General features: G+C 48.8%; 1 protein-coding gene across 2 annotated transcripts in view; it reads right to left on the reverse strand.

Annotated features, from left to right (window-relative positions):
* ctc1 (CTS telomere maintenance complex component 1) overlaps positions 1–19,701 on the reverse strand; it is a 27,231-nt gene extending 7,530 nt beyond the window's left edge. Inside the window, exons 1-21 of one of the 2 annotated variants that reach the window (XM_084541322.1) lie at positions 19,372–19,701; positions 19,163–19,280; positions 18,510–18,609; positions 18,201–18,423; positions 17,685–17,914; positions 17,486–17,615; positions 16,152–16,442; positions 15,950–16,072; positions 14,819–15,048; positions 14,562–14,700; positions 12,891–13,093; positions 11,232–11,398; positions 10,976–11,090; positions 10,417–10,804; positions 10,250–10,339; positions 9,080–9,217; positions 8,965–9,011; positions 8,796–8,881; positions 8,347–8,482; positions 8,204–8,272; positions 6,885–7,044 (exon numbers count right to left, since the gene is read on the reverse strand). In XM_084541322.1, the coding sequence (XP_084397448.1) occupies positions 6,885–7,044; positions 8,204–8,272; positions 8,347–8,482; positions 8,796–8,881; positions 8,965–9,011; positions 9,080–9,217; positions 10,250–10,339; positions 10,417–10,804; positions 10,976–11,090; positions 11,232–11,398; positions 12,891–13,093; positions 14,562–14,700; positions 14,819–15,048; positions 15,950–16,072; positions 16,152–16,442; positions 17,486–17,615; positions 17,685–17,914; positions 18,201–18,423; positions 18,510–18,609; positions 19,163–19,280; positions 19,372–19,422 (3,234 nt within the window). In that variant the 5' untranslated portion in view covers positions 19,423–19,701. The remainder of the gene's footprint in view (positions 1–6,884; positions 7,045–8,203; positions 8,273–8,346; positions 8,483–8,795; positions 8,882–8,964; positions 9,012–9,079; positions 9,218–10,249; positions 10,340–10,416; positions 10,805–10,975; positions 11,091–11,231; positions 11,399–12,890; positions 13,094–14,561; positions 14,701–14,818; positions 15,049–15,949; positions 16,073–16,151; positions 16,443–17,485; positions 17,616–17,684; positions 17,915–18,200; positions 18,424–18,509; positions 18,610–19,162; positions 19,281–19,371) is intronic. The other variant, XM_084541323.1, reaches the window with a different exon arrangement.
* Between the last annotated feature and the right edge of the window lie 481 nt (positions 19,702–20,182).

Raw genomic sequence — 20,182 nt, forward strand, 5'->3', positions numbered from 1 at the left:
AGTCCCAGGTTATTCACACGTCTGAGAATACAACTAGCCACTTCTCTCCACACCAGGTCTGACGGACCTGTCAGGAACCTCTGGATGAACTGGAACCTGAACGTGGCTGTTCTACTGGCCAGGTGGACGAGGCCCCGTCCCCCCTCCTTCTACTGGCCAGGTGGACGAGGCCCCGTCCCCCCTCCTTCTACTGGCCAGGTGGACGAGGCCCCGTCCCCCCCTCCTTCTACTGGCCAGGTGGACGAGGCCCCGTCCCCCCTCCTTCTACTGGCCAGGTGGACGAGGCCCCGTCCCCCCCTCCTTCTACTGGCCAGGTGGACGAGGCCCTGGCCCTGTCCCCCTCCTTCTACTGGCCAGGTGGACGAGGCCCCATCCCCCCCTCCTTCTACTGGCCAGGTGGACGAGGCCCCGTCCCCTCCTCCTTCTACTGGCCAGGTGGACGAGGCCCTGGCCCTGTCCCCCCTCCTTCTACTGGCCAGGTGGACGAGTCCCTGTCCCCCCTCCTTCTACTGGCCAGGTGGACGAGTCTCTGTCCCCCCTCCTTCTACTGACCAGGGGGACGAGGCCCTGTCCCCCCTCCTTCTATTGGCCAGGGGGACGAGGACCCGTCCCCCCTCCTTCTACTGGCCAGGTGGACGAGTCTCTGTCCCCCCTCCTTCTACTGGCCAGGTGGACGAGGCCCTGTCCCCCCTCCTTCTACTGGCCAGGTGGACGAGGCCCCGTCCCCCCAGTAAACCTGAGGGGGGTCCATACATGTCAGGCCATGCCAGAGCTGAGGGGCTACTCTACCTTTGTAAGACATCTGAGGAAGCATCCATTTCCATTTAGCCAGTCTACCTTCTATTTTATCTGTGATGCTCTCCTAGTTCTTCTGGACTATTATTTCGTTTCCTAAAAAGACACCAAGGTATTTCAAATCGTCTCTCTTCTAAACCAGGTTCTGGGGGAGAACTGGGAGACCGTCACGCCACTCACCGACCTCAAGAGCTTCACTTTTTTTCCAGTTCACAGTCGCTGATGATAAAAGATTAAAATCTTTTGTAATATTAGCTAAAATGTCTATTTCACGCTGGCTTTTTATAGAAACAATGACATCATCAGCATAAGCAGATAAAACCATGTTCTCTCTAAAACCAGGTCCAGTCAGGCCTTCAGTACTTGTGTGCGTATCCTGTGCAGCAGGGGTTCTAGAGAGAGTGCATAGAGCATACCAGACAGTGCACAGCCCTGTCGGATGCCTCTAGACACTCTGAAAGGAGCACACAGGCTACCATTGAACTTCAGCACACTCTCAACACCACTGTACAACACCCTGATCTTAGCAATGAAACCAGCGCTGAACCCAAACTTCTCCATAGTTTTCCAGAGGAAGCAGTGTTCAACGCGGTCAAAAGCCTTTTCCTGATCCAGAGAAATCAGTCCAGAGTCTACACCCAATGAGCTGGAGACCTCCAAAACATCTGGAATTAGGTAGATATTATCTACCATGGACCTGCCGGGCACACAGTACACCTGGTCCTGATGGACGACTTGATGGACAGCCGCTCTCAGCCTGTTGGCCAGGACTTTGGACAAGATCTTGTAATCCATACAAAGCAGAGACACAGGGCTCCAGTTCTTAATGTCCTGCAGGTTTCCTTTCTTAGGCAGGAGAGGGATTATGGCTCTGTGGCAGGACAGTAGCAATGAACCTGAGGCCATGCTTTCATTAAAAACATCTAAAAGATCAGCTGATTAAATGTCCCAGAAGGCTTTATAAAACTCCACAGTCAGGCCATCGATGCCGGGAGCCCTCCACCCCTGCATGCTCTGCAGAGCGCCGTGAAGTTCCTGCAGCTGTAAAGGCCTCTCCAGCTGTGAGACCTGAGGCAGCTCGTTGCAGAACTCTTGACACAGTGGCTCATCCTCTTCATATTGACTGGAGTACAAAGAGGAATAAAAACCAACAGCTCTCCTTCTGATCTGTCCAGGTTCTGTCAGTTCCTGCCCTGTGTCTGACAGGAGAGAGTGGATCACTGGATTCTTCTGTCCTCGTTTCTTCTCCAGACCAAAGAAGAAGCTGGACGGTGCATCCATCTCTGAGATGTTCTGTACTCTGGATCTCACCAGTCCACCATGTGCTTTTGTCTCCAGCAGGTTTGAGGATTTCAATATGTCCTTGACTTCCTGTGGACTCACTCATTGTTTCTAGCTCCACTATATCAGTCTCCAGGTCTTTTACAGATCTGGTGATGTCTCTTGTGACATTGAGTGTGTGCTGCTGACACAAGAGCTTCATTTCTATCTTCCCATGGTCCCACCACTGTCTCAGACATGTAAATCCACATTTTCTCTGTCTGAAGCCACTCCAGAAGTAACTAAGAACATCTTTAAACCTCTTATTAAAAGTTAAACTGAGTTAAAATGCCAGTATGCACTCTTAGGTAAAATGTTTCTGATATAAACATGACATAAAAGCAGGGAATGATCTGTAAACCCAACTGGCATGATTCTACACATTTTAAAAATATTAAAATGTTGCTTCAAACAATAAAAACGGTCAAGTCTGGCTAAGGAGACCCTGTCTTCTCTAGAATGGGACCATGTGTACTGCCTGGAGTCATCCACCAGGCCATGAGAGTGAAGCAGCTGCCTCAGAGCATGCTGGGAGGCTGGATGAGGCTCTGCATGGTTTCAGTTCAAATCCCCTCCAAGAATAAAACATCCTCCGAGCCACAGTCACTCAGTTTGTCACTAACTTGCTTCAGTAACCTCCTCCTCTCTGCACCGTTGGTTGGAGCATAGATATTAATAAAATGGTCAAAAAGAGCCTTAGCTAAAAGACACCTCCCCTCTAGGACATGCTGGACCTCCAGAGAAGCTGGAGTGAAGTTCCTGGAGAACAGGAGACCCACTCCTCCACTGATTGCTGTGTGGTGACCCCCCCCCCAAGAAGGGACAGATGACTGCTGTCAGACTCAGTCTTCCTCAGCAGCACTGCTGTCTGTCTGCTCCTGCTTCTTCTCTGTGTCTGTCTGCTCTCACTCCACTTGATTTTGCTTCAGCACACGTGTTTTTAGTTTCAGTCCTTGGTTTACGTGGAGTACATTTGTATTCTGATTCTGCTTCCACCATCTCAGCCTCTTCAACCTGCTCACACCATGCTCTGCTCACTTCACCTGCACCTACCTGTGTTTCACATAGCTCACCTGTCTCTCCCACCTGTGTCACACTCAAACCATTTCCACCATTCACAGTGTTTTCACTACTGATCTCACTTTCCTCAAGGTCATCTTCACCACTTACACCAACATCTTCCTCCTGTGAGTCCCTCCTCTCCCTCAACCTGTACACTGTCCTCACCAGCAGCACCGTCCAGGCCGTCCTGCTGACCAGCACCGTCCCACCCTGACCCCACAGCTCCTCATCCTGGTTGTTCAGGATCATGTAGAGCTGTCTCCTGTGAGACACCACATGCTGAGACACCACATGCTGAGACACCACATGCTTCAACAATGGAGACTTACAGCCAGAGAGGATCTTTTTAAGAGGAGACACAACTTTTCCATGTCTAGATAACTCTCTGCTTAGGAACTCATCAGTGATAAAGGGGGGACATTGGACAGAATGTCCTTTGTTGTGGACAGCGTCAACGGTTGCACCGACACAAACAGATCATTGACGGTGATACCTGTCTCCACAACCTGGTTCACCTTCTCCACCTGATCCAAGAATAAAACCACAGCTCCGTTCATCTGGTGGATTATATGCAGTACCTGTGTGTACAGTGTGTATTATATACAGTACCTGTGTGTACAGTGTGTATTATATACAGTACCTGTGTGTACAGTGTGTATTATATACAGTACCTGTGTGTATTATATATAGTACCTGTGTGTAGTGTGTATTATATACAGTACCTGTGTGTACAGTGTGTACAGTGTGTATTATATACAGTACCTGTGTGTATTATATGCAGTACCTGTGTGTACAGTGTGTATTATATACAGTACCTGTGTGTACAGTGTGTATTATATACAGTACCTGTGTGTATTATATACCGTACCTGTGTGTACAGTGTGTATTATATACAGTACCCGTGTGTACAGTGTGTACAGTGTGTATTATATACAGTACCTGTGTGTACAGTGTGTACAGTGTGTATTATATACAGTACCTGTGTGTACAGTGTGTATTATATGCAGTACCTGTGTGTACAGTGTGTATTATATGCAGTACCTGCGTGTACAGGGTGTATTATATGCAGTACCTGCGTGTACAGGGTGTATTATATACAGTACCAGTGTGGATTATATGCAGTACCTGTGTGTATTATATGCAGTACCTGTGTGTATTATATGCAGTACCTGTGTGTACAGTGTGTATTATTTGCAGTACCTGTGTGTATTATATGCAGTACCTGTGTGTATTATATGCAGTACCTGTGTGTACAGTGTGTATTATATGCAGTACCTGTGTGTATTATATGCAGTACCTGTGTGTATTATATGCAGTACCTGTGTGTACAGTGTGTATTATATGCAGTACCTGTGTGTATTATATGCAGTACCTGTGTGTACAGTGTGTATTATATGCAGTACCTGTGTGTATTATATGCAGTACCTGTGTGTACAGTGTGTATTATATACAGTACCTGTGTGTATTATATGCAGTACCTGTGTGTACAGGGTGTATTATATGCAGTACCTGTGTGTATTATATACAGTACCTGTGTGTACAGTGTGTATTATATACAGTACCTGTGTGTACAGTGTGTACAGTGTGTATTATATACAGTACCTGTGTGTACAGTGTGTGTACAGTGTGTATTATATGCAGTACCTGTGTGTACAGTGTGTATTATATGCAGTACCTGTGTGTACAAGGTGTATTATATGCAGTACCTGCGTGTACAGGGTGTATTATATACAGTACCAGTGTGGATTATATGCAGTACCTGTGTGTATTATATGCAGTACCTGTGTGTACAGTGTGTATTATATGCAGTACCTGTGTGTATTATATGCAGTACCTGTGTGTATTATATGCAGTACCTGTGTGTACAGTGTGTATTATATGCAGTACCTGTGTGTATTATATGCAGTACCTGTGTGTATTATATACAGTACCTGTGTGTATTATATGCAGTACCTGTGTGTACAGTGTGTATTATATACAGTACCTGTGTGTATTATATGCAGTACCTGTGTGTACAGGGTGTATTATATGCAGTACCTGTGTGTATTATATGCAGTACCTGTGTGTACAGGGTGGATTATATGCAGTACCTGTGTGTACAGGGTGTATTATATGCAGTACCTGTGTGTATTATATACAGTACCTGTGTGTACAGTGTGTATTATATACAGGACCTGTGTGTACAGTGTGTACAGTGTGTATTACATACAGTACCTGTGTGTACAGTGTGTACAGTGTGTATTATATACAGTACCTGTGTGTACAGTGTGTATTATATGCAGTACCTGTGTGTATTATATACAGTACCTGTGTGTATTATATACAGTACCTGTGTGTACAGTGTGTATTATATGCAGTACCTGTGTGTACAGTGTGTATTATATGCAGTACCTGTGTGTATTATATACAGTACCTGTGTGTACAGGGTGTATTATATACAGTACCTGTGTGTATTATATACAGTACCTGTGTGTACAGTGTGTGTACAGTGTGTAGTATATACAGTACCTGTGTGTACAGTGTGTATTATATACAGTACCTGTGTGTACAGTGTGTATTATATGCAGTACCTGTGTGTACAGTGTGTATTATATGCAGTACCTGTGTGTATTATATGCAGTACCTGTGTGTACCGTGTGTATTATATACAGTACCTGTGTGTACAGTGTGTACCGTGTGTATTATATACAGTACCTGTGTGTACAGTGTGTATTATATACAGTACCTGTGTGTACAGGGTGTATTATATGCAGTACCTGTGTGTATTATATACAGTACCTGTGTGTACAGTGTGTATTATATACAGGACCTGTGTGTACAGTGTGTACAGTGTGTATTATATACAGTACCTGTGTGTACAGTGTGTACAGTGTGTATTATATACAGTACCTGTGTGTACAGTGTGTATTATATGCAGTACCTGTGTGTATTATATACAGTACCTGTGTGTACAGTGTGTATTATATGCAGTACCTGTGTGTACAGTGTGTATTATATGCAGTACCTGTGTGTATTATATACAGTACCTGTGTGTACAGGGTGTATTATATACAGTACCTGTGTGTATTATATACAGTACCTGTGTGTACAGTGTGTATTATATGCAGTACCTGTGTGTACAGTGTGTGTACAGTGTGTAGTATATACAGTACCTGTGTGTACAGTGTGTATTATATACAGTACCTGTGTGTACAGTGTGTATTATATGCAGTACCTGTGTGTACAGTGTGTATTATATGCAGTACCTGTGTGTATTATATGCAGTACCTGTGTGTACAGTGTGTATTATATACAGTACCTGTGTGTACAGTGTGTACCGTGTGTATTATATACAGTACCTGTGTGTACAGTGTGTACAGTGTGTATTATATACAGTACCTGTGTGTACAGTGTGTATTATATACAGTACCTGTGTGTACAGTATGTACAGTATGTATTATATACAGTACCTGTGTGTACAGTGTGTACAGTGTGTATTATATCCAGTACCTGTGTGTACAGTGTGTACAGTGTGTATTATATACAGTACCTGTGTGTACAGTGTGTACAGTGTGTACAGTGTGTATTATATACAGTATCTGTGTGTACAGTGTGTACAGTGTGTATTATATACAGTACCTGTGTGTACAGTGTGTACAGTGTGTACAGTGTGTATTATATACAGTATCTGTGTGTACAGTGTGTACAGTGTGTATTATATACAGTACCTGTGTGTACAGGCTGCCACACAGTGAACAGCTCCACTGCAGCTGCAGGAACAGGAAACACACCACATGACCTTTGACCTGACCCACAATGCACCTGTGCTCCCTGTTAAGAGCCCACTGACCCAGATGCATCATGGGAGCAGGAGGAGGCTTCGCACAGCTGTTGGAAACATGAGCAACAAGTTAAACATATGTAAAACTTTATTTAAACACCTGTCTTCTACATTATTAAACACCTGTCCTCTACATTATTAAACACCTGTCCTCTACGTTAAATACAACTTGATTTAAACACCTGTCCTCTACATTAAATATAACTTTAAACACCTGTCCTCTACATTAAATACAACTTTATTTAAACACTTGTCCTCTACATTATTAAACACCTGTCCTCTACATTAAATATAACTTTAAACACCTGTCCTCTACATTAAATACAACTTTATTTAAACACCTGTCCTCTACATTAAATACAACTTTATTTAAACACCTGTCCTCTACATTATTAAACACCTGTCCTCTACATTAAATATAACTTTATTTAAACAACCGTCCTCTACATTATTAAACACCTGTCCTCTACATTAAATATAACTTTATTTAAACACCTGTCCTCTACATTATTAAACACCTGTCCTCTACATTATTAAACACCTGTCCTCTACATTAAATATAACTTTATTTAAACAACCGTCCTCTACATTATTAAACACCTGTCCTCTACATTAAATTTAACTTTATTTAAAAAACCGTCCTCTACATTATTAAACACCTGTCCTCTACATTAAATTTAACTTTATTTAAAAAACCGTCCTCTACATTATTAAACACCTGTCCTCAACATTATTAAACACCTGTCCTCTACATTAAATTTAACTTTATTTAAAAAAACCGTCCTCTACATTATTAAACACCTGTCCTCTACATTAAATTTAACTTTATTTAAACACCTGTCCTCTACATTATTAAACACCTGTCCTCTACATTAAATACAACTTTATATAAACACCTGTCCTCTACATTATTAAACACCTGTCCTCTACATTATTAAACACCTGTCCTCTACATTATTAAACACCTGTCCTCTACATTAAATATAACTTTATTTAAACAACCGTCCTCTACATTATTAAACACCTGTCCTCTACATTAAATATAACTTTATTTAAACAACCGTCCTCTACATTATTAAACACCTGTCCTCCATGTTATTAAACACCTGTCCTCTACATTAAATATAACTTTATTTAAACAACTAATGAAACATGTCAACAACAACAAACAGAGAGAACTAAATGTAGTGAAGAGTTTCCAGGTACCTGGTGTCTCCCAGTGATGTGACCGTCATGGAGCTGACAGGTAGGTGAGAGCAGTACACACTTCCTGTCCTGAGACACACACACAGGTAAACTGTACAGTGTGTGAATGTGTGTAGAGCTGCTCTGAGAAATAAAGGTGTTACCTGGACACCCTCCTCTGGAAAGAAGACAGCAGCAAGGTGTTACCAGGCAACAGGCCAGGTGGATAGGGGGTGTGGCTTAAGTCTAGGTACACCTGGAGATTCCTCCCAGTTTGGTCGCACAGTGTGAGACGCACACCTGAAACCCCCCCCCCCCCCCCCAAACACACACACACACGCACACAAAAGAGTTGAGAAATTAGTTTATACCTGTTTGTGTGTGTCTCTACCTGTATGTGTGTGTCTGTACCTGTGTGTATGTGTGTGTCTGTACCTGTGTGTATGTGTGTGTCTCTACCTGTATGTGTGTGTCTCTACCTGTGTGTATGTGTGTGTCTCTACCTGTGTTTGTGTCTCTACCTGTGTGTGTGTGTCTCTACCTGTGTGTATGTGTGTGTCTCTACCTGTGTGTATGTGTGTGTCTCTACCTGTGTGTATGTGTGTGTCTCTACCTGTGTGAGCGTGTCCTGACTCGGTGGACATGTCCCTCAGACTGATCCGGTCAGACACGTCTCCCTGAAGACACACCAGCTCTAAACTGAAATCACTCTGTTATTAAAGCAGCTGCAGTTCCTCTCACGGCCACAGGGGGCGACTCTGAGTCATAAAGACAGAGCTTACCTGCAGTCCAACACCTCAGAGACAGACAGGACTGGTGGTAGGACATCCTGAGGAGACACAGAGACACATGAGGTCCTGGTCCTCACAAACACTGAAAGACAGTTGTGTGTGTTACCTGTCTGCAGGTGTGCAGCAGCAGTGGGCGTGGCAGAGTGTGGAACTTCCAATCAGATCTGACATGGAGGGCGGAGTCAGTGTGGAGCTCCACCCCTCGTCTCCCAGAAACTCCAGAGCCAATCAAAACACTGGGATCCTGATGGACAGACACACCGACCAATCAGCTGCCAGGATTCTGATCAGCTGATCGTTTCATGACAAACATGATCAAATTTAAAACGTTCTGTCAACACATCTGAGAAAAATACCTGTCTATCTCTACCTGTCTGTCTCTACCTGTCTGTCTCTCTACCTGTCTGTGTCTCTACCTGTCTGTCTCTACCCGTCTGTGTCTCAACCTGTCTGTGTCTCTACCTGTCTGTCTCTACCTGTCTGTGTCTCTACCTGTCTGTCTCTCTACCTGTCTGTCTCTCTACCTGTCTGTCTCTACCCGTCTGTGTCTCCACCCGTCTGTGTCTCCACCTGTCTGTGTCTCTACCTGTCTGTGTCTCTACCTGTCTGTGTCCACCTGTCTGTGTCTCTACCTGTGTCTCTACCTGTCTCTGTCTCTACCTGTCTGTGTCTCTACCTGTCTGTATCTTTACCTGTCTGTGTCTCTACCTGTTCGTGTCTCTACCTGTCTATGTCTACCTGTCTGTCTCTCTACCTGTCTGTCTCTCTACCTGTCTGTCTCTCTACCTGTCTGTGTCTCAACCTGTCTGTGTCTCAACCTGTCTCTGTCTCTACCTGTCTCTCTACCTGTCTGTCTCTCTACCCGTCTGTCTCTCTACCTGTCTGTCTCTACCCGTCTGTGTCTCAACCTGTCTGTGTCTCAACCTGTCTGTGTCTCTACCTGTCTGTGTCCACCTGTCTCTGTCTCTACCTGTCTCTGTCTCTACCTGTCTGTATCTTTACCTGTCTGTGTCTCTACCTGTTTGTGTCTCTACCTGTCTGTGTCCACCTGTCTGTGTCTCTACCTGTGTCTCTACCTGTCTGTGTCTTTACCTATCTGTGTCTCTACCTGTCTGTCTCTACCTGTCAGTGTCTCTACCTGTCTTTGTCTCTGCCAGTGTCTCTGCCTGTCTGTATCTTTACCTGTGTCTCTACCTGTCTGTGTCTCTACCTGTCTGCCTCTCTACCCGTCTGTGTCTCTACCCGTCAGTGTCTCTACCTGTCTATGTGTCTTTACCTGGGTGTTAGTAGCTATGAGTCTGTAGAAACATCCAGGCTGGAGGACAGGGAACCATCGAGTGGACACACCTGAGAACACCAACACCACCTGGACACACACACAGGTTACACACAGGTAACACACTGAGGTGCATCATGGGATGTGTCCAGGTGTGTGTCTCTCACCTTGTCCTCCCTCTCTGTTGCCGTCTCTCTGTCTGTCATTGGTCCGTTCTTTGGGTCCCGCCCCCAGCTGACCACTGGACCAATCACAGAAGCTCTGATGGAGAAACACAGCCTTAGCCCCGCCTCCTCTGCATTTGTACCCGCCCCTGTATTCCTCCAGGCCACGCCCTCCTTCTGCTCCACCCTGATCACCATGGAGACGCAGGGCCTGGGTTCATCCCCCACAGAGCCTGTCGTCACGGTAACAGAGGAGACAGAGTCATCTTCTCTTCTTCTTCTCTTCCTCGCTGCAGTCTCTTCTTCTTCCTGCTTCTCCCTCAGGTGTGTTACCATGGCAACGGACGGACTCAGGATGTGGAGGTGGTCGAGAGAAAACTGCAGGTAAACTCTGACACACACACAAAATGAGTTTACCTGTAGTGTGTGTGTGTGTGTGTGTGTGGGTAGGTGTGGGTGGGTGTGGGTGGGTGTGGGTGGGTGTGGGTGGGTGTGGGTGGGTGTGTGTTTACCTGCAGTGTTTGTGTGTGTTTACCTGTAGTGTGTGTGTGTGTGTGTTCACCTGCAGTGTTTGTGTGTGATGAACTTGTCCTGGTCCAGGTGTTGGTAGGAGGGGAAGTCTGATTGGAGGAATCTCTCGGTTACCATGGTGAACTGGAAGACACACACCAGACAACCTGCAACACACACACACGCACACACACACACACACACACACACACACACACACACACACACACCTGGTTAACCTGTCGTCTCTGTGTGTTCATGTATTTATACGGTGTGTGTGTGTGTGTGTGTGCGTGTGTGTGAGCTACCTATCCAGGTGGTGTTGAAGAACGACCTCTGACCTCCGTGGTCCTGGCTGGTTTCCGTGACGACGCAGGCCACAGCTCCAGTGGCGTCTCTGAGCTGAAGACAGTGTTTGAACTCGGACGTCTGGGACGGAAGCTCCAGGAGACCGACCAGCAGCAGGGGACGCCGTCTGAGGGGGAGGACACGTTAGCAGGGGACGCCGTCTGAGGAGAGGACACGTTAGCAGGGGACGCTGTCTGAGGGGAGGACACGTTAGCAGGGGACGCTGTCTGAGAGGGAGGACACGTTAGCAGGGGACGCTGTCTGAGGGGAGGACACGTTAGCAGTGGTCGCCGTCTGAGGGGGAGGACACGTTAGCAGGGGACGCCGTCTGAGGGGAGGACATGTTAGCAGGGGACGCCGTCTGAGGGGAGGACATGTTAGCAGGGGACGCCGTCTGAGGGGGAGGACACGTTAGCAGGGGACGCCGTCTGAGGGGGAGGACATGTTAGCAGGGGACGCCGTCCGAGGGGAGGACATGTTAGCAGGGGACGCCGTCTGAGGGGGAGGACATGTTAGCAGGGGACGCCGTCTGAGGGGGAGGACACGTTAGCAGGGGACACTGAGGGGGAGGACACGTTAGCAGGGGACGCCGTCTGAGGGGGAGGACACGTTAGCAGGGGACGCCGTCTGAGGGGGAGGACACGTTAGCAGGGGACATGTTAGCAGGGGACGCCGTCTGAGGGGAGGACACGTTAGCAGGGGACGCCGTCTGAGGGGGAGGACATGTTAGCAGGGGACGCCGTCTGAGGGGAGGACATGTTAGCAGGGGACGCCGTCTGAGGGGGAGGACACGTTAGCAGGGGACGCCGTCTGAGGGGGAGGACACGTTAGCAGGGGACGCCGTCTGAGGGGGAGGACACGTTAGCAGGGGACGCCGTCTGAGGGGAGGACATGTTAGCAGGGGACGCCGTCTGAGGGGGAGGACACGTTAGCAGGGGACGCTGTCTGAGGGGGAGGACACGTTAGCAGGGGACACTGAGGGGGAGGACACGTTAGCAGGGGACGCCGTCTGAGGGGGAGGACACGTTAGCAGGGGACGCCGTCTGAGGGGGAGGACACGTTATCAGGGGACGCCGTCTGAGGGGGAGGACATGTTAGCAGGGGACGCCGTCTGAGGGGAGGACACGTTAACAGGGGACGCTGTCTGAGGGGGAGGACATGTTAGCAGGGGACGCCGTCTGAGGGGGAGGACATGTTAGCAGGGGACGCCGTCTGAGGGGGAGGACATGTTAGCAGGGGACATGTTAGCAGGGGACGCCGTCTGAGGGGAGGACACGTTAGCAGGGGACGCCGTCTGAGGGGAGGACACGTTAGCAGGGGACGCCGTCTGAGGGGGAGGACATGTTAGCAGGGGACGTCGTCTGAGGGGGAGGACATGTTAGCCGGTGGCTAGGCTAACCCAACATTTGTCCTCTAAACAGTTTAAAACCAACAGCTGCTGCTAGCGTTAGCGGTTAACGTGTGCAGGCACCACAGAAGAAGAACCATGAACTCATCAGCCAGTTAGATTAGAACCAGAAGAGACGTCACAGGACAGACGTCACAGGACAGACGTCACAGGACAGACGTCTCACTCTGACAGATTTATCTAAAACCTTCTGCATCAGGTCAGGCTCTACCTGAGACTGTCTCCAGTCCGCGGGTCAGAGGACAACGTCCTGCAGGACCAGGACAGGGCCGAGTTGATCTGGGACCCGGTCAGACTGGATCCACCAGGGGGCAGCAGAGACGTCAGGGACAGAGAGGACCAGCAGTCTGACTGGAGACACTGATGGAGGTCTGATATGTTGATGTACTGAAGAACTGCAGGGTCCACGGAGTACTGGAGGGACACAGAGACACTGGAGTGACACTGAGACGCTGAGACACTGAGACACTGGAGGGACACAAAGACACTGGAGGGACACAGAGACACTGGAGTGACACTGAGACGCTGCGACACTGAGACACTGGAGGGACACTGAGACAATGAGACACTGGAGGGACACAGAGACAATGAGACACTGGAGGGACACTGAGGCACTGAGACACTGGAGAGACACTGAGACACTGGAGAGACACTGAGACACTGGAGGGACACAGAGACACATTCATTCAACCACTAGTAGAAATGATCACATGAATCAGTGATGTCTGTTCATTAGTAATGAGAGACTTTTAAAAGGTTCTGGTCTTGGAGCTGAGAACCAAACTAAACTAGAAACTAATCTGAAGAAAACTAATATGACTAGAGGCTGTGAGGGACTGTGTCCAGACCCTTACTGTCCTTCCTCCCTCATCAGAGACCTGGTTCCTCTGAGGATGAAGCTTCAGGGTTCAGGTCTAATCTGAGTCTTTGTCTCTAGAATAAATCAGATCTTAACATGTGAGAGTCTTTCCATCTGGTTCCAACATCTGGATCATGTCTCCAAGTCAACCAGCAGCTGTCAGAGGACAGGTGTAGAGGTCTACCTGAGTCAGAGGACAGGTGTAGAGGTCTACCTGAGTCAGAGGACAGATGTAGAGGTCTACCCGACTCAGAGGACAGATGTAGAGGTCTACCCGAGTCAGAGGACAGATGTGAGGTCTACCTGAGTCAGAGGACAGATGTGGAGATGTGGAGGTCTACCTGAGTCAGAGGACAGGTGTGGAGGTCTACCTGAGTCAGAGGACAGATGTAGAGGTCTACCCGACTCAGAGGACAGATGTAGAGGTCTACCCGACTCAGAGGACAGATGTAGAGGTCTACCCGACTCAGAGGACAGATGTAGAGGTCTACCCGACTCAGAGGACAGATGTAGAGGTCTACCTGAGTCAGAGGACAGGTGTGGATGTCTACCCGAGTCAGAGGACAGGTGTAGAGGTCTAGCTGAGTCAGAGGACAGGTGTGAGGTCTACCTGAGTCAGAGGACAGGTGTGAGGTCTACCTGAGTCAGAGGACAGATGTGAGGTCTACCTGAGTCAGAGGACAGGTGTAGAGGTCTACCTGAGTCAGAGGACAGGTGTAGAGGTCTACCTGAGTCAGAGGACAGATGTGAGGTCTACCTGAGTCAGAGGACAGGTGTGAGGTTTACCTGAGTCAGAGGACAGGTGTGAGGTCTAGCTGAGTCAGAGGACAGATGTGAGGTCTACCTGAGTCAGAGGACAGGTGTAGAGGTCTACCTGAGTCAGAGGACAGGTGTGGATGTCTACCTGAGTCAGAGGACAGGTGTGGAGGTCTACCTGAGTCAGAGGACAGATGTGAGGTCTACCTGAGTCAGAGGACAGGTGTAGAGGTCTACCTGAGTCAGAGGACAGGTGTAGAGGTCTACCTGAGTCAGAGGACAGGTGTGAGGCTCCTCCAGCATCTCTGAGTAGATGTCTCTCTGTCCTGGGCGTCTCCACAGAGTCTCCATCAGTCTCCAGGACAACACACACACACACTGCTGCTTCAGCAGAGCAGGGACCAGACTGAGACAGACAAGTGGACACGAGTCAGGTCAGAGACACACCTGAGGCCTCAGCCAATCACAGACAGGTGGTGTCCAACATGGTGACATCACAGAGAGGGGGAGGGACACAGACTCACCTGTGAGTGAGCTGTGAGCTCAGGTGACACGCCCACAGGTATTCAGACACACCTGTGTTTCTCTGCAGCAGTAACCGTGGCAACACCCCATCACCTGGACACCGGGGGGAGGGGGGAGACCCCCCCACCCTGCTGAAGGCTGTGACCCTCAGACTGGACCTCAGGCAGGCGCAAAGCATGCTGGGAGGGAAGTCAGGAGAGGGCAGGTACAGGAAGTGGACGTGATGAAGCTGGAGGGAGGAAAGTTCATCAGAACCTGATCCAGTCAGAACCTGATCCAGTCAGAACCTGGTCCAGTCAGAACCTGGTCCAGTCAGAACCTGATCCAAACAGTAGCTGATCCAGTCAGAACCTGATAGAACCTGATCCAGTCAGTACCTGATAGAACCTGATCCAGTCAGTACCTGATAGAACCTGATAAAATCAGAACCTGGTCCAGTCAGTACCTGATAGAACCTGATCCAGTCAGTACCTGATAGAACCTGATCCAGTCAGTACCTGATAGAACCTGATAAAATCAGAACCTGGTCCAGTCAGAACCTGATAGAACCTGATCCAATCAGAACCTGATCCAGTCAGAACCTGATAGAACCTGATCCAATCAGAACCTGATTCAATCAGAACCTGATCAAATCATAACATGATTCAAACAGAACCTGATCAAATCAGAATCTGATCAAATCAGAACCTGAACGAGTCAGAACCTGATAGAATCTGATTTAGTCGGAACCTGATAGAACCAGATCCAGTCAGAACCTGATCCAGTCAGAACCAGATCCAGTCAGAACCTGATAGAACCTGATCCAGTCAGAACCTGATTCAGTCAGAACCTGATCCAATCAGAACCAGATCCAGTCAGAACCTGACCCAGTCAGAACCTGATAGAACCTGATCCAAACAGAACCAGATCCAGTCAGAGCCTGATAGAACCTGGCCCAGTCAGAACCAGATCCAGTCAGAACCTGATCCAGTCAGAACCTGGTCCAGTCAGAACATGATAGAACCAGATCCAGTAAGAACCAGATCCAGTCAGAACCTGATCCAGTCAGGACCTGACCCAGTCAGAACCTGATAGAACCTGGTCCAGTGAGAACCTGATCCAGTCAGAACCTGGTCCAGTCACAGACTCACCTCCACTCTGTCTCCTGGTCTCAGCTTCCTCCTCCCAGGCGGCTGATAGGCCAAACACAGACCCACCTTCCTGTCAATCACGTAAAGCCCCGCCCCCTCACTCACCACCTCAGTCACTGTGCCCTATCAGACAAAGGGGAGGGGCTTAGTACACAGGTGAACGCTCCAGCTGACTGCCAATCAGAGCTCAGGGTCATCTCACCTGGTAACTGATGACTCTGGATCGTTTCATCCTCGCTCCTGATTGGAGGATGTCTCCCCTGGGCTCCGCCCCCTCACAGTCCTCAGCACATGATGTCACCAGCGGGGGCGTGTCTGACGGTGGCTCAGCAGGTGTGTGTGTCAGTGTGTAGTTGGTGTGTATTTCAGAGTACTCTGTCACACACAGGATGTTGTTTCCTCTCCAGCCTCGTAGGACACACACACGCAGCGCCGTCACACACACACTCTGTCCAACACACACACACTGAGACCACCACAGCCTGCTGGAGTCCTGCAGAGACACGCTCTTCATCATCACCATCACCATCATCATCATCATCCTCCTCCTCCTCCTCACTATCTTCATCACCTTCATCACCATCCTCCTCATTTATTTATTTTTTTGCGGCGCCGGTTGAAGCTGGCAGCTGCTTGCAACAGCTCTTACTCTATCTCTCTTTTTTCTGAATTTAATTCCCTTTTTGTGGACATTACTTTTGTATATACTTTTTTCAGACAGAATTGCACTTTTTTAGTTTTGTTTTTTATTGGGAGTCTCGCCGTAGCAATACTTTTAACAACATCCAGACCGTTACTATGCAGGAAGCCGGCGGTGTAACTATGCGAGAAGCGGCCAGCGTGCGCATTGGTTACAGGAGGGAGCGGCTGATCGCTCTGCGTGGCGCTGTGGTTTTCCCTCGGGACGGACATGGGATCCCTCCGGAGATGCTTCGTGGGACCCGTCGTGGCTCCCGACAGGAAAACTACATCGAGAAGAGAAGAGACGCTTCACTTCTCAGCGCTGTTTTCTCCGTAACCATGGGCAACGTGAGATCGCTGCCATATAAAACGTTCGAACTGGCCGCACTCTGCAGGCTCTGTGGTGGCGTCGGCCATCCTGTGTGGAGTGGTCTGGAGCAGTGGCATCGCAGAGGGAAAGAAAGAAGCTGGATAAGATCATCAGGAAGTCCAGCTCTGTCCTGGGCTGCCCCTTGGACTCGGTGGGGGAGGTGGGTGATGGGAGAGTTCTGGCTGAACTGTCCTCCATGCTGGACGATGGGTCCTGCCCCCCTCCATAGTGACCTGACAGGACTGAGGAGCAGCTTCAGTGGCAGACTACTTCACCCTCCATGTGTGAAGATACAGAAGGTCTTTCCTTCCTGCTGCTGTTAGGCTCCACAACGAGCACTGCTAATATGTGCAATATGTCTATCATCTGTTCTATCTCTGTCATCTCTGTATGCTGTTGCAAACTGCAATTTCCCCAGTGTGGGACTATTAAAGGTTTTCTTCTTATTATTCTTATTCTTATCTTCATCATCATCATCATCCTACCTTAACGAGGACAGGGAGGCCGTCTGATTGGTCCGTCAGGGTGAAGCAGAAGAAGGTTGTTTCCATGACGACCAGTAGAGGACAGACTGAAGACACCTGACCAAACACAGACACCCGTTGACCTCTGACCCTGAAACAGACAGGTAGGTCAGTCAGAGCTCACACGAACGGTCCCGAGGTCAGGGGTCACATGACTCACCTGTTGCCCAGTAACCGAGCAGCCTCTCTGACCCCCACTGCTCTGTCTAGCCCCGCCCCTTCAGCACCAGCAGCCAATCCCTGCTCAGGACCGGGACACAGCAGAACAGGAGGACCAATCAGCTCCACGCAGCCTCCGGTCTCGTCCTGCCCCGAGGCATTGTGGGGGATGTAGTTCCAGTGAGGGAGGAAGACGGGACGACTGAGCCACAGAGGAGATGGAGACAGGCACTGAAGAAACAGACAGGTGAGACAGACAGGTGAGACAGACAGGTGTTCAGGTAACCTGTAGCTATTCGAGATGGATTAAGGTCAAGACAACGACAATGGACAGGTGACTGAAAGGTGATGGACAGGTGATAGATAATGGACAGGTGATGGACAGGTGATAGATGATGGACAGGTGATAGATGATGGACAGGTGATGGACAGGTGACAGATAATGACAGGTGATGGACAGGTGATGGACAGATGACTGAAAGGTGATGGACAGGTGATGGACGCTCCTCTGACTCACCTCACACCTGATGCTGCCGCTGCCGTCCGTCAGCCTCAGCTCTCCGCCCCGCCCCTCTCTCAAACAGCCAATCAGCAGCAGGTTGACCCGAGGCAGAGCCCTACTCCCGGGCAGAGAGAGCTCCGCCTCCTTCTCCCATGCTCGCTGCTGATTGGTGCTCCAGGACAGGTTACTGACACAGGCCAGGTGCTGCTGGGAGATGAGCTCAGAGACGGACAGCAGCCTGCAGACAGAGAGGACACGTATGAAGACGGCACGTCCACCTGTCCATGTCACATGATGTGATGATGTCAGCAGGTGTGAGCGTACCTGTAGCTGACAGGTAAACTGTGAGACACACACATGTGCTCCTGGATCCTCTGCACCACACACACACTGAGACGACACACAGTGTGGTCACAGCACACACCTGGAACACAACAACAGTAACAGCATGTCCTCTGTCCTCCTGTCTCACTCTTTGTTGTCTCACTGGGACGTCTCATGACGGTGGTTATCAACTAAAACAGCCTAGGTTCTCTGAGTGATGAATACATGAATGTGTTACACAGTCTGCAGAACCAGAGGACGCCATGATGAGGCTTAGCTCCCCCTGGTGGCTGGCTGCAGTATAGGTCATAAGCCCCGCCCCCTCATTACGTCTAAAGCAGACGACCAATCACTGCTGGCCATGTAGACATAAATCAGACACATCCATGTATCATCCATCTTGTCTTCATCAAATCAACGTGTCTGAAGTTCTCATGATAAATAATAAAATATAAACACATGACTGAACCAGGACCAGGACCAGGACCAGGACCAGGACCAGGACCAGAACCAGGACCAGGACCAGCCTGTAGGTCTCCAACACCAGGAGGACGAGGAGACGGAGACTGACCGTTACCATGGAAACAAGCTCTTTCACCTGGTGACTGAGAAACACAAAGTGATGAAGAAGAGTCCGAGTCACACTCACTCACCTGTCCCCGAGCCAGAGGCAGCGGGAGGGGCGGAGCCACCGGGAGGGGCGGGGCCACAGGTGAGCGCGCTCAGGTGGTTCGTGATGAAGGTGAAGATGTTCTGTAACCACTCGGTCTCCTGCAGCATAAACACAACCAGGCAGGAGGTCTAGTCCCGTCTACACCTTCACCTTCATCATCATCATCATCATCATCATCATCATACCAACCGCCTGACTGCTGGTCTGGAACCGGTCCAGGAAGTCCTGCAGGGAGTCCATCGATACCTGGACCCGGTCAGTCCACCTTCAAACTGACACGAGCCCGCGGAAAGTCTGGAAACTACTTCCTGCTTCCTACTTCCGGTTTCTTCTTCTTCTTCTACTGACTAAAAGCAGCACAGCGCCTCCTGCTGATGAGCTCGTGCGGCTCCATGACACCAGCTGAGACCCTGACCCAGATCAGACCTGACACCGACTGGCCACTTCATTAGGTACACCAGTGACCCGGGGTTCTAAAGGTTCAGGTTCTGATCAGAGAGATGATGGTCTCTGGTTACCACCTGATCATGTCCAGGTAACAACAGTCTGATCATTATGGGATGGAGCAGCCATCACCATAACATCATTATTATTATATTATTATTATATTTATTATCCAGATACCAGTAGAACAGTAGAACCCTGTAATCCCTGTTTACATTTACTCTTTACTCTTCCAGTCATGTTCACGTCCTCCATGGACAGCTGGGACAGCTGGGACAGTTAAGACATATTTATTATTTTTATATAAACTGTGTCTTGTTCTATTTTTTGTTTTTTGTTGCTCGTGCATCATGCTGCTCATGTGTGTTTTAATCTGCTCCAGGAACACATAAAGTTTTGTGAATCTGAATCTGAACTATAAAGATAAAGACAGTCATGTGTGTAGGTTCAGTTCCCTCAGGTCATCACCAGGTGGCGCTGCTGCACCAGGAACATAAACCTTTTCTATGCTCTGAACTATTTTATAACATTATTATTATGAGAAGCTGCTACTGAA

Source organism: Chelon labrosus, assembly GCF_963514085.1.
Source record: "Chelon labrosus genome assembly, chromosome: 1".
Taxonomy (NCBI): domain Eukaryota; kingdom Metazoa; phylum Chordata; class Actinopteri; order Mugiliformes; family Mugilidae; genus Chelon; species Chelon labrosus.